Raw genomic sequence first — 14,914 nt, forward strand, 5'->3', positions numbered from 1 at the left:
TTCTTCTTTTCATATTTTTATGCCTTTAATTTCTTTTGTCTGTCTAATTGCTCTGGCTAGTACTTCGAGAACTAAATTGAATAGAAGTGGTGATAGAGGGCATCCCTGTCTTGTTCCAGATTTTAGAGGAAATGCCTTCAGTTTTTCTCCGTTTAGGATGATGCTAGCCTGAGGTTTAGCATATATAGCTTTTACAATGTTGAGGTAAGTTCCTGTTATCCCTAGTTTTTCTAGTGTTTTGAACATAAAGGGATGCTGTACTTTGTCAAATGCTTTTTCTGCATCCATCGAGATGATCATGTGGTTCTTGTCTTTAAGTCTATTGATGTGGTGAATAGCATTTATTGATTTCCGTATATTGAACCATCCTTGCATCCCAGGAATGAATCCTACTTGATCATGGTGCACAAGTTTTCTGATATGTTTTTGTATTCAATTCGCCAGAATTTTATTGAGAATTTTTGCATCCAAGTTCATTAGAGATATTGGTCTGTAGTTTTCTTTCTTTGAAGTATCTTTGTCTGGTTTTGGGATCAAAGTGATGTTGGCCTCATAGAATGAATTTGGAAGAGCTCCTTCTTTTTCTATTTCTTGGAATAGCTTGAAAAGTATTGGTATTAATTCTTCTTTGAAGGTTTTGTAGAACTCCGCTGTATACCCATCCGGTCCAGGCTTTTCTTGGTTGGTAGTCTTTTGATAGCTTCTTCTATTTCTTCTTTTGTTATTGGTCTGTTTAAATTGTGTGTGTCTTCCTGTCTCAATGTGGGCAAATCATATGCCTTAAGAAATTTATCGATATCTTCATTATCTTCTATTTTATTGGAATATAGGGTTTCAAAATACTTTCTAATTATCTTCTGTATTTCTGTAGTGTCTGTTGTGATATTGCCTTTTTCATCCCGTATGTTAGTAATTTGAGTTCTCTCTCTTCTTCTTTTCGTTAGCATGGCTAAGGGCTTGTCTATCTTATTTATTTTTTCAAAGAACCAACTTTTAGTTTTATCAATTTTTTCAATGGTTTCTTTTGTTTCAATTTCGTTGATTTCTGCTCTAATTTTAATTATTTCTTGTCTTCTACTACATTTGCTGTTGTTTTGCTCTTCCTTTTCTAGGTTTTTGAGGTGTTGCGTGAGTTCATTTATTTGTTGGTTTTTTCTTTTTTTGAGGTAAGAACTCCAAGAAATGAATTTCCCTCTTAAAACTGCTTTCATTGTGTCCCATAGATTCCGGTATGTTGTGTCTGTGTTATCATTTGATTCTAAGAATTTTTTCATCTCCTCCTTTATGTCTTCTATAACCCATTGATCATTCAATAACATATTGTTCATTTTCCATGTGATGTAGGATTTTTCCTTCCTTCCTTTATCATTGATTTCCAATTTCATTCCATTATGATCAGATATGGTGCATGGTATTATCTCTACGCCTTTATATTTACTAAGAGTTGCCTTATGGCATAATATATGGTTGACCTTTGAGTAGGATCCATGTGCTGCTGAGAATGTGTATCCACTTGATGATGGTTGATATATTCTATATATGTCGGTTAAGTCTAGGTTGTTGATTGTGCTGTTGAGTTCTATAGTTTCTTTATTCAGCTTTTGTCTAGAGGATCTGTCTAATGGCGAGAGCGGTGTGTTGAAGTCACCCATAATTATCGTGTTGTGGTCTATTTGACTCTTGAACTTGAGGGGAGTTTGTTTTATGAACGTTGCAGCTCCATTGTTTGGTGCATACAAGTTGATGATTGTTATGTCTTGTTGGTGGATGGTTCCTTTTAACAGTATATAGTGACCTTCTTTATCCTTCTTGATTAACTTAGGTTTGAAGTTGATTTTATTCGATATGAGTATGGCCACTCCTGCTTGCTTCCGAGGGCCATGTGAGTGGTATGATTTTTCCCAAACTTTTACCTTCAGCCTGTGTATGTCTTTTCCTATCATATGAGTCTCCTGAAGGCAGCATATTGTTGGATTTGTTTTTTTGATCCAGGTTACTAGCCTATGTCTCTTGATTGGTGAGTTTAGGCTATTAACATTTAAGGTTACAATTGAGATATGATTTGTACTTCCAGTCATGCTTCTTTATTTATTTATTTTAGTTTGGCTAGTTTTGCTTTTTGGTTATTTTCCTCCCCCTTTACTGAGATACCTCCTGCTGTTATTTTGGGCACTATTTTTCAATTCCTCTTCTTGTAGTGTTTTGTTCAAAATGCTTTGCAGAGCTGGTTTTCTTGCTGCAAATTCTTTTAGCTTTTGTTTATCGTGAAAGATTTTAATTTCATTGTCAAATTTGAAGCTCAATTTTGCTGGATATAGTATTCTTGGTTGGAATCCATTATTTTTCAGCGTTTGAAATACATTATTCCAGGATCTTCTCGCTTTCAAAGTTTGTGATAAGAAATCGGTCGTTAACCTAATTGGTTTACCCCTGAATGTAATCTGCCTCTTTTCTCTCGTAGCTTTTAATATTCTCTCCTTGTTCTGTACGTTGGCTATCTTCGTAATTATATGTCTTGGAGTTGGTCTATTATGGTTTTGAATGTTTGGTGTCCTGTAGGCTTCCAGGATTTGGCAATCCATTCCATCTTTCATCTCTGGGAAGTTTTCTAGAATTATTTCATTTAATATGCTGTCCATTCCTTTGGTTTGAATCTCTGTGCCTTCTTCTATCCCTATGACTCTCAGATTTGGTTTTTTTATGACATCCCATATCTCTTGAATAGATTGCTCGTGGGATTTATGCATCTTTTCTGTGTTGACTATATTCTTTTCAAGTTGATAAACCTTGTCTTCATTATCTGATGTTCTGAGTTCTACTTGATCAAGTCTATTTGTAATATTCTCGTTTGAGTTTTTCATTTGGTTTATAGTTTCCTGCAATTCTAGGATTATTGTTTGATTTTTTTTTTAAGGTCTCTATCTCCTGGTAGAGCTCATTCTTTGCCTTTTGAATTTGTTTGTTTAATTCATTTTCAAAATATACTTTTATTTCTTGGACTTGCTGTCTCATGTCTTCTCTAATATTCCTTTCCATTCGAGTTAGGTATGCCTTGAGTTCTTTCCCTATCCCTGTTTCTGATGTTTCTATGTCCTCCTGTAGAATTGAGTTGTCTTGCATTGTTTGTAATCCTTTTTTCCCTTGTTTTCTCATGTTGTCCACATTACTTTCCAGCTCTTTTTGATTGTCGTATTTCTGCTCTCTTCTATAGATTTGTTTTGTTTCTTTATTACTCTGATGTCTCTCCTTTGTGTTGTTAAACTATGCCTGCTAACGTGGATTCCGCTGGGAAGGAATTCCGACGTCCGAGCTCCAGTGACGACACTACTCTGCTATGACGGGCCCCAGTCTCCTTGCCGGGGTGCCCTAATGGGGGGGGTGTGACTGGACTGTCTCTGTTTGGTTTCAGCTCCCGGTCGCGTCAGGCGGGCAGTCTCCAGCCACCCAGTATCACAGGCCGCGGGCAGGTGATCAGTCACCAGCAGGTGGGCGTTCTCCTACCGCCCAGTTACGCAGGCAGTGGGTGAACTGTCGCCGGCGGGCCTACAGTTTACAGCTGCCCAGTCGCGAGGGCCTTGCCTCTAGTCTCCTGGTTTCTCCTGCTAGTCTTGGTTTCTCCTGTTTTGTTGTTGCAATCTGTCGAAGAGTGGCGGTGGATACTTCAGCTCTCCAAGATGGTGGCCGCTGGTTGCCTTAGTGGAGTGTCCCTTGTGGGGGATGGGACTGTACCGCTTCCTTCCCCGTCTGCAATCCCAAACTCAGCCCGGGGGTCAGTTTGGGCTTGGCTGGTGGGATACCACCGTGTTGCAGCCCCTTATCTCCCTGCTTACCAGTTAATCGCTTCTCTGCGGCACCACGCCTTCTGTAGCCGCGGGGCAGGCCGTGCGAATCAGACAGCCTGGATCTCCGGGGTCACACCATTGGCTTTTGGGATCCCTGGCACTCTATGGTTTTGATTTTTTCTGCTTGCCCCTCCCCCAGCACTGGCTAGACAGGTTTTGTTTTGGCTGCTGATGGGAGGGGGGGGGTTGAAGGTCAGGTGCCTCTAGTTCTCCTTTAGTCTTTATGCAGGCTTACTGTGATACTCCCTCCCCCTGAAAGTCTAGGAGAGATTTTATGCGAAATCCCCCTATGTATGGGGACTGAACTGAGCGACACACACCTGTTTTGTTGTTGCAATCTGTCGGAGAGTGGTGGTGGATACTTCGGCTCTCCAAGATGGTGGCCGCTGGTTGCCTTAGTGGAGTGTCCCTTGTGGGGGATGGGGCTGTACCGCTTCCTTCCCTGTCTGCAATCCCGAACTCAGCCCGGGGGTCAGTTTGGGCTTGGCTGGTGGGATACCACTCTGTTGCAGCCACTTATCTCCCTGCTTCCCATTTGTAGCTTTGATGTATTTTTTTTAAAAAAATCAGACTCAACAGGGGATGGAACATAACATGTCACTCCCTTTTTCGGGGAGGGTGGGCAGAAGGGATACAGAATTACAGTGGCTGTAAGAACCTTGGGTTCCCCATGAACCCTCGGGGCGCTGCTCTCTGCAGGTGGAAACCTGTGCAGAATTAAGCAACCTCCGAAGAGGCGCGGAGGAGCGACTCTAGCTGGTGTGGATTCTCCAAGTTGACCTTCAGGCCAGGTGACCCAGAGGGGTGAGCTTACCTGCAGGGCTGCGTCGAGGAGCCAGTGGCCGCCACCACACGCCCAGGCCGCCTGGGAGGTGGGGAGACTAGTTTTGATTTAATCATGAAATTTCCAACAATATAGATTTGTAGTCTTTAATATGTAAGAAATTATTAACATTAGACAATTGTTTATTTAATTTCAATTATATTACAAAGAACTCAAAAAATGTTTATCAAATAAGTAAGTAGGGGATCTGGGGTTGTGGCTCAGTGGTAGAGTGCTTGCCTAGCACATGTAAGGCACTGGGTTCAATCCTCAGTTAATCTCACACAAGAAAAACAATATGGTCTCTAAAAATTCTCTAATACTTACTGGAAAAGAAAAATACTAGAAAGATGATTCTTGAGAACATAGCTGGGATTTGATATCCAGCACTACAACACACACACACACACACACACACAATAAATAAATAAATAAATAACAACAGCAATAATAGCCTTACTTCACAGCTTTGCCACTGGTTTGGGATACTTGGCCGGAACTTCTGGTCACAAACAACCTTCCTCATTTCCTCTATCGAGGGATCTGAAGGCACCATGTCATAATAAGGCAACTGATACTCCTCAACAATTCCTACAAGAAATTTGTATAATAAATTTCCCTTATAAATAATCAATAAAAGTATTTATTTAACATTAATATCATTTAGGTCGTATAGGCATAAGTGACACCCTCGGAAGCTGGAAAGTCTGGTTTATTAAAATAATGTAGAATAATGTAGCATGATTAAACCAAGGATTAAGTTTAAAGCATTCAGTTGAATAGCTTTGTGAAGTTATAGCATTTTATATTATGAAAACATAAAAATTTATGTAATTAAATGCTATATGTCATACATAAGATATTATGTAATAATTATATTGTTTTTTTATTTCCATAAAATTTCATTATGCAATTCAAAAATAACACATTATTTATCCTAATCATGAAATTTTATAACACGTCTTATTGCTCTGTGAATAAAGTATATTTTTCTATCAAATAATTTTTTTTTCAAAGAAAGTTTTCTTTCTTTAAACATTTTTAGACAATCTGTTAAAGGTGAGCCCCTCACATTTATATTTTAAACTACTATACCTAAGAATGTTCTGGAGAAGCAACCAGAAGAAGTTGAATATGGATATGTCCACATGAAGGATGATGTTTACAAGTCTCAAATCCAAAGACAAAGGTGACCTTAATTATCAGAATATTACTCTCATAAAGTCTTAAATTAACTATAGCTCTATTATTTAAAATATTTAAATGACAAAACCATAAAATCAAATCTCAAAAATATGAAAATTTTATAAAAATAATGAATATCCAAGATATCTTGATATGTACCAAGCACTGTCTTAACCACTTTATATATTTTAATGTATCCCTCAAAACTACTAACTAAAAAGCATACTGTATCACTGCTAGTCTACAGAAGAAGAAACTGTGTCAAGGTATTATGGGTTTGTTCAAGAACACACACGGATAGCAAGCAGCAGATGTGGAATTTTTTAATTCAAATTTGGTTTTTATGTTCTGCACCACTGTAATTCTACTCTTTCTATAAATAGTTTCATACTCCTGAATATTTTACTATCTCATCTATGAATAAAAAAGTGTGTTTTCTCATTTAAATATAATTTTAACCTTAGAAGATTTTCATAAATCTCATTTTAAAAATGAGATTGATATAATACAAAATGACATCAATACAACATGCAAAAAATGAATGTAGTTTAATAATTACAGTTTTTATTGAAGTTTTACTATAACTAGGTTACATACAAGAAGCATGCACATGAATCAGTTCATTAAGTCCTCAAAGCCCAAGGGTCACTTTCATTCTTCTCATTTTATAGATGAGGAAAGTGAGACTAACAAACTTGCTAGTCTGACATTCAGGGAGTTGCTAAACCAAGGCTTCATGCTATATCTATCTCACATGAAAGTGAAAACTCTAAACCATTGCTATAAGCATTTAATTTTTCTCCACTGATAAAATAATTCCATCAGACTGCACTTGTAGGGCTTCATACACACAATTTCTTTCTCTCATTATTAATTTCTAAACTCTTGGGAACAATAGAGGCAGGAAGTTTGTTTTTCTCTACCTCCCACCTTTATCTTCACCTTGCTACATTCTTTGTATCAGAGGAAACAGAGAACAAGAAAAGTCTAATGTCAAGTCATTTAACTTCCTTGAGACATAAAGATAGTAACTCACTACACACAAAACTATATAACTTTCAACTGTCTTGCAGAGCATCATTACAGAAATCATTATAAGAGTTATCAGAACTGTTTACATCGTAAGAAGTACTTACAATGTAAAGTATTATATTCAATGTGCTTCATTTTTCTTACTGGAAAGGAATCACCAGATGTTATTCTCTTAATTATTTAGAAATGACTCAATATAGTGCTTAGGAAGTCACACCTTAATTTCAGAGTACTGAGTATTGGCAAACATAAAGAATATTATCAATATCTTACCTCCAACTGAACACCTTCGGGCTATTTCCCAGTAAACTAGACCAACCGAGTAGATGTCAGCTCTTTTGAAGGACTCGAAAATACTCACATTCATTGTGTCATCAAGCATTTCTGGAGCCATATACCTTAAAAAAATACACATTTCAAATTTTGTCTATGACTTTGTAGCAGTCCAATAAAGCACAGTTTTAATAAACCCTGATACAAAATATAAATTAAGATAGCTTACATCAATGTTAAAGGTAGATCTGAGGCACTATATAGGATAAATGTAAATAATACAGTTATTAGCTTAGCCAACAATTAAAAAACACTTTGAATAGAACTGGAGGTCATTTAATTTGGTCTTATTGCAACTGTGCCAGGTATCTAGTACCTGGAAAATACAAGTTTCAGGGAAATACTGTGAGCAAGAGAGATAGGGCTCAGTCTCCACCAATGGCTTGCTGCCTCGGGCAGCTCTTAGAGGGCAGAGAGTGTTTTACCATCACTCTGAGCCCAAGCCTTCCATTCAGAGCCAAGCAGCATGCCACAGACACCTCTCTGAATGAACATTTTCACTATATTGTGCCCAGAAAACTGTAGCCTTCTATAAACAGGACTGAATGGAAGCAATCACTAGTCTATGGGACCTAAGTCTGGTTGTCTTAGGGACATTTTGGAGATTTCCCAGAACATTGAAGTCAGGATACAACACCTCCTAGCTCTTTTAAAAGTGCAGTGAAGTTTGTTAACATTCTCTAGACTTGCATTAAGAAGAAGAAGGAGAAGGAGAAGAAGAAGGATAAGGAGAAGAAGAAGAAGTAATAGTAGTAGAGGAGGAGGAGAAAAGAAAAGAAAGAAATTCCCACAAATAAGCCAAATTGCAAAGGAAATTAAAAAAAAAAAAAAAAGTTAGATTCCCCTGAAGGAATCCACCATCCAAGCTTCCCCTTAGGTCCCTATTGTGAGGGCAGTCTAATGAGAAAGTTAAGGCTTTCTTTTTATGGGGAAAAGAAAAGAGGTCCTTTAGGGCTGCTCTGAATAAAGTGCACTGAAGTGTTCCTGCAACCTTATTAAAGCATCCCAGGAAACCAAGGGAAGGACTCACAGGTGCCACCCTGAAATCTCAAATATGGCTAAGAGGCCAGTTATACCAGTTTAGGAATTCTCAACTCTGAAGGGCCTTGAACAACTCCAGGAAGATATCTTGATTGTTGCTGTTTTCAAGTTCAAGAACCCTGAAATTATGTCAAAGTAGCATAAGGCCTGAAACTCATAAAGGAAATGGAAGTAGTCTGGCCACATAGCCACCTGCTGGCCTTAGCAAGAAAACCACCGGAAATCCCATTACTCTTGAGCCTGTCCTAATCCATAGGAGGTATTTCACAGATTTACAAAATGTTTGTTCTTAATTTCAGGGACTCTGTCCTTAAAAGTGGGAAATTTTTCCAAGCTTATTATCTTAACACACATCACTTTGGGAGAATTAAGGGTAAGTACCCTATAGGCAATACATAAATTGTTACATGGTATCTTTAAATATTAAGGGAATAAAATAGCACATAAAATTATGCACTATATAGAGTTCCTATCTATGTTTCAATATATTGATTTTCTATCTGCTTTTTAGAACCTGAACAGGTAGAACTAGCCTTGAATTTTGGTTTATTTATGAAGGATAAAGCTTTGGAGGGACCATGCACGTTGTTAAGGGGCACTGTTTTCTTACATCCTTGGAAGGTGAAACATGAAAAATAATATATCTGTATGTCTTTCACCATTTCTCTTCACTGGCTGACTGCACCCAAATGGCTATTGTCGATATAGGCAAAAAAGCCAAATTGTGTTTTCTCTGACTTCTCAATGACTCAGCTTACTTTCTTGGGCCTAATGTTTCCCCAGCAGTCTTTGTGCCTTCTATACATGTATTTTAAGCTTTCAGGTTTTTTGTAGGCTTTCAGGTTTGGTTTTTTTGTTTGTTTGCTTGTTTGTTTTGTTTGTTTTTTTGATCAATCATAAGTCTTAGTATGCTTTGGAAATCATCTTACCTCTTGGTTCCCACTTTTGGATTCTGGGGTATGTCTAAAGTGTTCAGTATTGAATCATGCTTCACAGCCAACCCTAAGTCTGCTATGGCACAAGTCTCACTTTTTTTCACTAAGATATTCTTTGATTTTATATCTCGATGCGCAATAGCAGGTTTACCTAGGAAGCATAAGAAAAGCATATTCATTTTTTTTCTTTACTGAAAACTGAGTCCCTCCAAGAAGGATTATTTTGAAGACTTAACTCAAATATTGCCTCCTCAGATAGGTCTTCCTTGACCACCCATTCTGCACTCCAAGTTCTTCTTCATCAGAGCAGCCCATTTTGCTTTCTTCCTAGATCTTAGTACCTGAATTATCCTGTCTGTTGATGTGTATGCTTAGCGTCTGTCTCTCTCAGACAGTTCTCACCTGAACTATGACCTGAATGAGGGCAGTGGCTTTGTCCTGTTCATCACCAGGCTTCATTACTTAGAACACTAAGTGACATTGTAGACGCTAATATTTTTTTGAAAAAATTGGGAAAGAATTACTATTACTGTGTGAACATAAGAACATGGAAAATATTTTCTTAAAAAACAAATTTAAGTTTTATTCTATACCAACTGTTCCCAAATGTAACCCAAAGATCCCTGGAGGTACTTGAGACTCTTTTCTAACTACATAACTTGTGTGATGCTACCTTCTCTTTACTCTGACAAAATAACACACAAGGACAGACTTTAACAAAGAACAGCTATAAAAATCTAGACATTGAGGAGATTTGCAAATATGTAAAACCATTATTTTCACTAGTTTTTTGCATTAGAAAAAATGATGTAACATTTAAAACTGTTATTTATGTCAACATTTAATTGATTAATAACTGCTACTTTGAGCAAATAAATGTTTAAATTTCTCATTTTTAATTTTTATTATGATAATATTAATACATATAACTTAAAATCAAAAAAATCGGGGGTTTTCAATAATTTTAAGAGCATGAAGAGATCATGAGTCCAAATTTGAGAACATTGCCTGTTTAGATGAATGACTTTCTAAACTAAATACTAAAATACAACATACAACTTAGCTATCTATCCTCATATTCAAGGAGAAAAAAAAAATTGAAAGGAAATACATACCTTGTGTACCAAAAATCTCCATATGAAGGTGGGCCAGACCACTAGCTATTGAAAGGGCCAGCTTGATCATTCCAGCCACTGTTACTATGTTTCTATTCAAATAGTCATATAAGGAGCCCTGTTCATGATACTCAGATACAAGCCAAAGTTGAGTCCACGTTCCATTATCTAACAAGAAGACATAATTTGTTGCTGTAAATATATATGAAGAAAGAAGACAAAAGCCTCTACCAAATGTCAGTATTTAAAATTGTTAACAAAGCAAAGCTAATTCCTTTCAGTAGGGCTGCTCGTAGTCCAAGTTACTAAAGTTTCTCAATAAACTACTGAAGATGCTGATATCAGACCCACCATAGAAACAGGAAGTTGTGACACAGTGAATCTAACAAATGAACAACTCCTTTCTTATTCCCTCTGATCAAAACCTGCAGGCAACAATAACCACATCACTGCAGAGACCATTGAGAGGAACATTTAGGCTCTGTGTTGTGTTTATAAATTACTCAAAGCTTTTAAGAAATATTGTAGCAATAAAGATCAGAATTATAACAAATTTACACAAAGTATTACTGCTATCATAAAAGCTCTAACATTTTAAGACTGTCCATGTTATTTACCTTTCAAAATATGAAGTTGATGGCTTTCCCCAAAAGCCTATGTAAATGCAATTTCAAGGCATTTTAAAATAATTGACTTCATTTAAGCAAAAGCTTGTACTGGTTATTTTAAAAAGACTTATAGCATATGAGAAACTAACCTAACGTTTCCTTAAGTATTAGAGTTCCTTGAATTAGCTTTACTTTTTAAATAGTATCTGTAATAACCTAGGCAATCCTGACCAGTTCTGACACTCAGGAATCTATAATGAACACTTGCTAAGAACCTCTCTTACTTGGTGCTTTACATACAGAAGCTGCTTTTTCCCCCAAAAATATTTCATTTTCAAGCCCAAATAGTAATAAATTTCCTAAGAACACAAAAATTCAATGTTACATGATAAAGCTCACTAATGAACTGGCCACATACAAAATCACCCTTACTCACACTCTCCTTCTTACCTCAATGACTTTGTCAGACACTTGACTAAAAAGTGAATGAAACTGTAAAATGTAGCAAAGCTAAAGGAATGTATAAAGATTAAAGTGATATTAGAGACCATCTGTTATTGGGTACAAAGTGATTAACAAGAAAGGTATGACAGACCAGATAAACGAGAAAATAAGGATGATCTCTCTTGTGCATATTGTTTCATATTCCAGTAAACATCATGATTAAAATTCAAAATGAACCATATAACTACAGTCACTACTGAACGGATATCACTCTAATTCATCTAACCAACAGTTCAACTCAAGTGAGGGAAAAGTGTTCTTAATAGATGAACAAGAAATGTTTCATTTTCAAAAACCTGGATATAATTTCAAAGTATATGTAGTTAAGAACTTGAAAAGAACTTTTTTTAATCTCATCTTGGCTTTTCTGTCTCTCCCTAGCAAATCAGAAATGACAAATCATCTGCAAACGAATTTTAGCCAAAATACACAATAAATGCTAAGCCTCTCTTTTGATATGTAATTAAAAGAATACTTTCATGATCAGGTTTATATTAGGTCAAAATAATCATAGGTTTTCAATGTTCACAGGCAATGGTGGATGCCTGACATCCAGAGATAATTTGTTTTAACCCCTTTGTTATGTGATTATAACTGTGTGTCAAAATCCTTCATGAGTACTACTCATTAGAGTTATAACTTAAACATGAACTGAATCAAGTTTTGCTCAGTTTTGTTTCCCATTTTCCCTTGTTGAATAGTTAAATGAGTCAGAGCTTTGCAGAAAGAAGAAAGACAGACTAGGTAATCCATAAACTTTATACCCTGCCACCGATTAATCACACATATATGCAATATTTTAAAGTACTGTTTTTAAATATTAGAAAACTGATGCTATATTTTGTTCGGGTGAATTAAAAAAATAAAAACTGTCATTTGTAAATGTTAAACTTCAAGATATAAATCATGGCAGCAGAATGAAATAGACATTATTATTGCTGTATGTATATAGGTTACTGCATGACCAATGTGATTCTGCAACCTGTACAATCAGAAAAATGAGAAATTATATCCCATTTGATTCAAATGTATGAATTTTCAAGATCATTGTACTGTCATGAATAACTAATAAAAAATACAAAAAAAGATATAAATCATGTTCAATATAATACTACCAGATTTCACTAAACTTGTCTTGCTTGCCACCATTCTAACACAAACCTACAGGTACTGTTCACTGAAAACTTGAGTCCTGAAGACAAAGTCTGTTATACAGAAGAATACAGTCCTAGAAAAGGTAAATATTCAGCTAGCATTCATTGGTATGTCTAGACCTGTTATTGAATTATTTCCATCCTGGTTGGTAAATAACTGTTATTCATAACTCCCAAAGATATTCCTTTGCTCTATATGCCTAAATGCTCCCACCTTCTGAGATGCCTCCATAAGGTAGCAAACACAAAAGAAATGAAACTTAGCAAGGCAGGGATCCCCAGGACTGGGCAGTGGAGGTTTCTGCTTTGGATGGTTAGTTCCTCCCCAACACCAGACATCAAATATTTGCAACATTGACCTGGCTATTGCAGCATCATGATTGCATATCACTTCCTTGTCCTACAATATTGTGTTGTTATATACATTTATTTATAAAAACAAGAAGAAAGATTTATTTTCCTCAATAAATAAACCAGACTTTCACTTATATTTCATTTAAACAGAAAGATTATTTATTCCCACCTGATAATAGATTGAAAATTTTTACTTGCTAAACCCAATTAGATTGAAAATACCTTTGTTGTCCGCAGCAATAAAACCAAGGATGTTTTCGTGCCGTAGCATAACTGTCTGATAAATTTCCGCCTCACGAAACCAAGATCTTTCATCTCTGGAGGAGAATATTTTCACAGCCACATCTTCCCCACACCATCGTCCATGCCACACCTCTCCAAATCTTCCTTTTCCTACTATTTCCTGAAGTACAATGGTCCTTGCAATTGTTCTTTGAACCAAGAGAGGCAAACCTAACCAAAAAAAAAAAAAAAAAAAAAAAAAAAAAAAAAAAAAACGTGGAATCCATCATTAAAAACAAATATCAGAAAAGAACTGCCTGGTGACCACCATTTTCACACAAAAAGCAAATATTTCAGCACTTTAATAAGTTTACAAATTTTGAAGAAATAAGCACCATTATATCAAACTTGTCAAAGCAAGCTCAAAAAAGTACTCTAAATTATACATATGAATCTCTCTTCCATTTACAAATATAGTTTTGAACATAGCTTGATGCTGCAAATAATATGGTTTCCAAGAATTGCTACAAATCTCTCTGAATTGTCCATCAAAGCCAGTCAGGTTACTTATTACCCAAAGGAAAAAATATTTTGTTATATCTAAAATAAAATACATGGTTCCTAGCACAACTGGGCAAACAAAATAATTCTTTATGAATTTTTTCAAACCAAACTAAAATTAGTAAATAAATTGAGATAGTCAAGTGAGATAATGATGTTACACTAAAAAATGTATTTTCTATGGAATAAAAAATTTTCAAGAAAATATATTCTGACTGTGTACCATAGTTATATTCTTTGAACTAATAACTCCACCTCTACAATTTTATCCTACAGTTTAATTCAATGTGCATTAAAATGTATGTAAAAATGTTGAATACATCATTATTATTTCTAGGAAACAATAAGGAAAAGTATCAGGTAATAGAAAAAAATTGTGAAATATAATGCAGGGAGTATAAGCTCAGATCAGAAAGACCTGGATTCAAACTTTAACTGCAATACCTGGCTACCATGGGCTGGGCAAGTTATTGAGCCTCTGTGAACTTCAGCTTCTTTCTCTAAAAAATGGCACATAACAATATTATCTATTTGATGGGGCTAATATAAGAATTTTTAAGAATGTTAAGCACCTAGAACAGTATTTGGCATATTACATGCTCAATAATGGTTAGCCATTATTATATTCATCTCAGCATGGATTTCTTAGAACCCATAATACTGATGCTGCTTATTAAGAGGTATTCCTAATGATATGGGAAGCTACTTTTGCTATACTGTTAAATGAAAATAACATATTAAATTGTATCCATATAAATGCATGTATCTAGCTTTTAAAAAATATGCACGGAAGGGAGACTGAAAAGGAAATATGCTAGATGTTAAGATTGTTGTTTATATTTGGTGGAATCAGATTGAATTGTGATATTCTTCTTTCTTATTTTTTACATTTTAATGATTTCTACAATGGATGTTTATTACTTTTATGATCATGGGGGAAATAGTTTAAAAGGCTAGAAGATGAATGCAGTCTGGAGAGTGAGTTTAGTCATTATCACTTTCCTTGGATCTCTGGGGTGCAACAACCCTGCAACTCCTGGGGGATTCAGCCCCTGCTCCAAAAATTAACCTCTCTGTATTCAGATGGTCTCATCTTCATGAGTACCACCCACTGTGGATAATTAGGCACAAACAAGAAATTCACTGTCATGAGTCTCAACAATTAGTCACAAAGCCCCAAAGTCAGAAAGTTGTTTCGAAATTAT

The 14,914-nt window shown here is 35.8% G+C and overlaps 1 protein-coding gene across 1 annotated transcript in view; it reads right to left on the reverse strand.

The window, feature by feature from the left end:
* ACVR1C (activin A receptor type 1C) overlaps positions 1 to 14,914 on the reverse strand; it is an 85,986-nt gene that overhangs the window by 12,306 nt on the left and 58,766 nt on the right. Inside the window, exons 4-8 of the mRNA XM_081260652.1 lie at positions 13,149 to 13,379; positions 10,307 to 10,474; positions 9,186 to 9,342; positions 7,156 to 7,280; positions 5,126 to 5,256 (exon numbers count right to left, since the gene is read on the reverse strand). Coding sequence (XP_081116778.1) covers positions 5,126 to 5,256; positions 7,156 to 7,280; positions 9,186 to 9,342; positions 10,307 to 10,474; positions 13,149 to 13,379 — 812 coding nt within the window. The remainder of the gene's footprint in view (positions 1 to 5,125; positions 5,257 to 7,155; positions 7,281 to 9,185; positions 9,343 to 10,306; positions 10,475 to 13,148; positions 13,380 to 14,914) is intronic.

This window comes from Spermophilus citellus, assembly GCF_964194105.1.
Source record: "Spermophilus citellus genome assembly, chromosome: 11".
In the NCBI taxonomy this organism is placed as follows: Eukaryota; Metazoa; Chordata; class Mammalia; order Rodentia; family Sciuridae; genus Spermophilus; species Spermophilus citellus.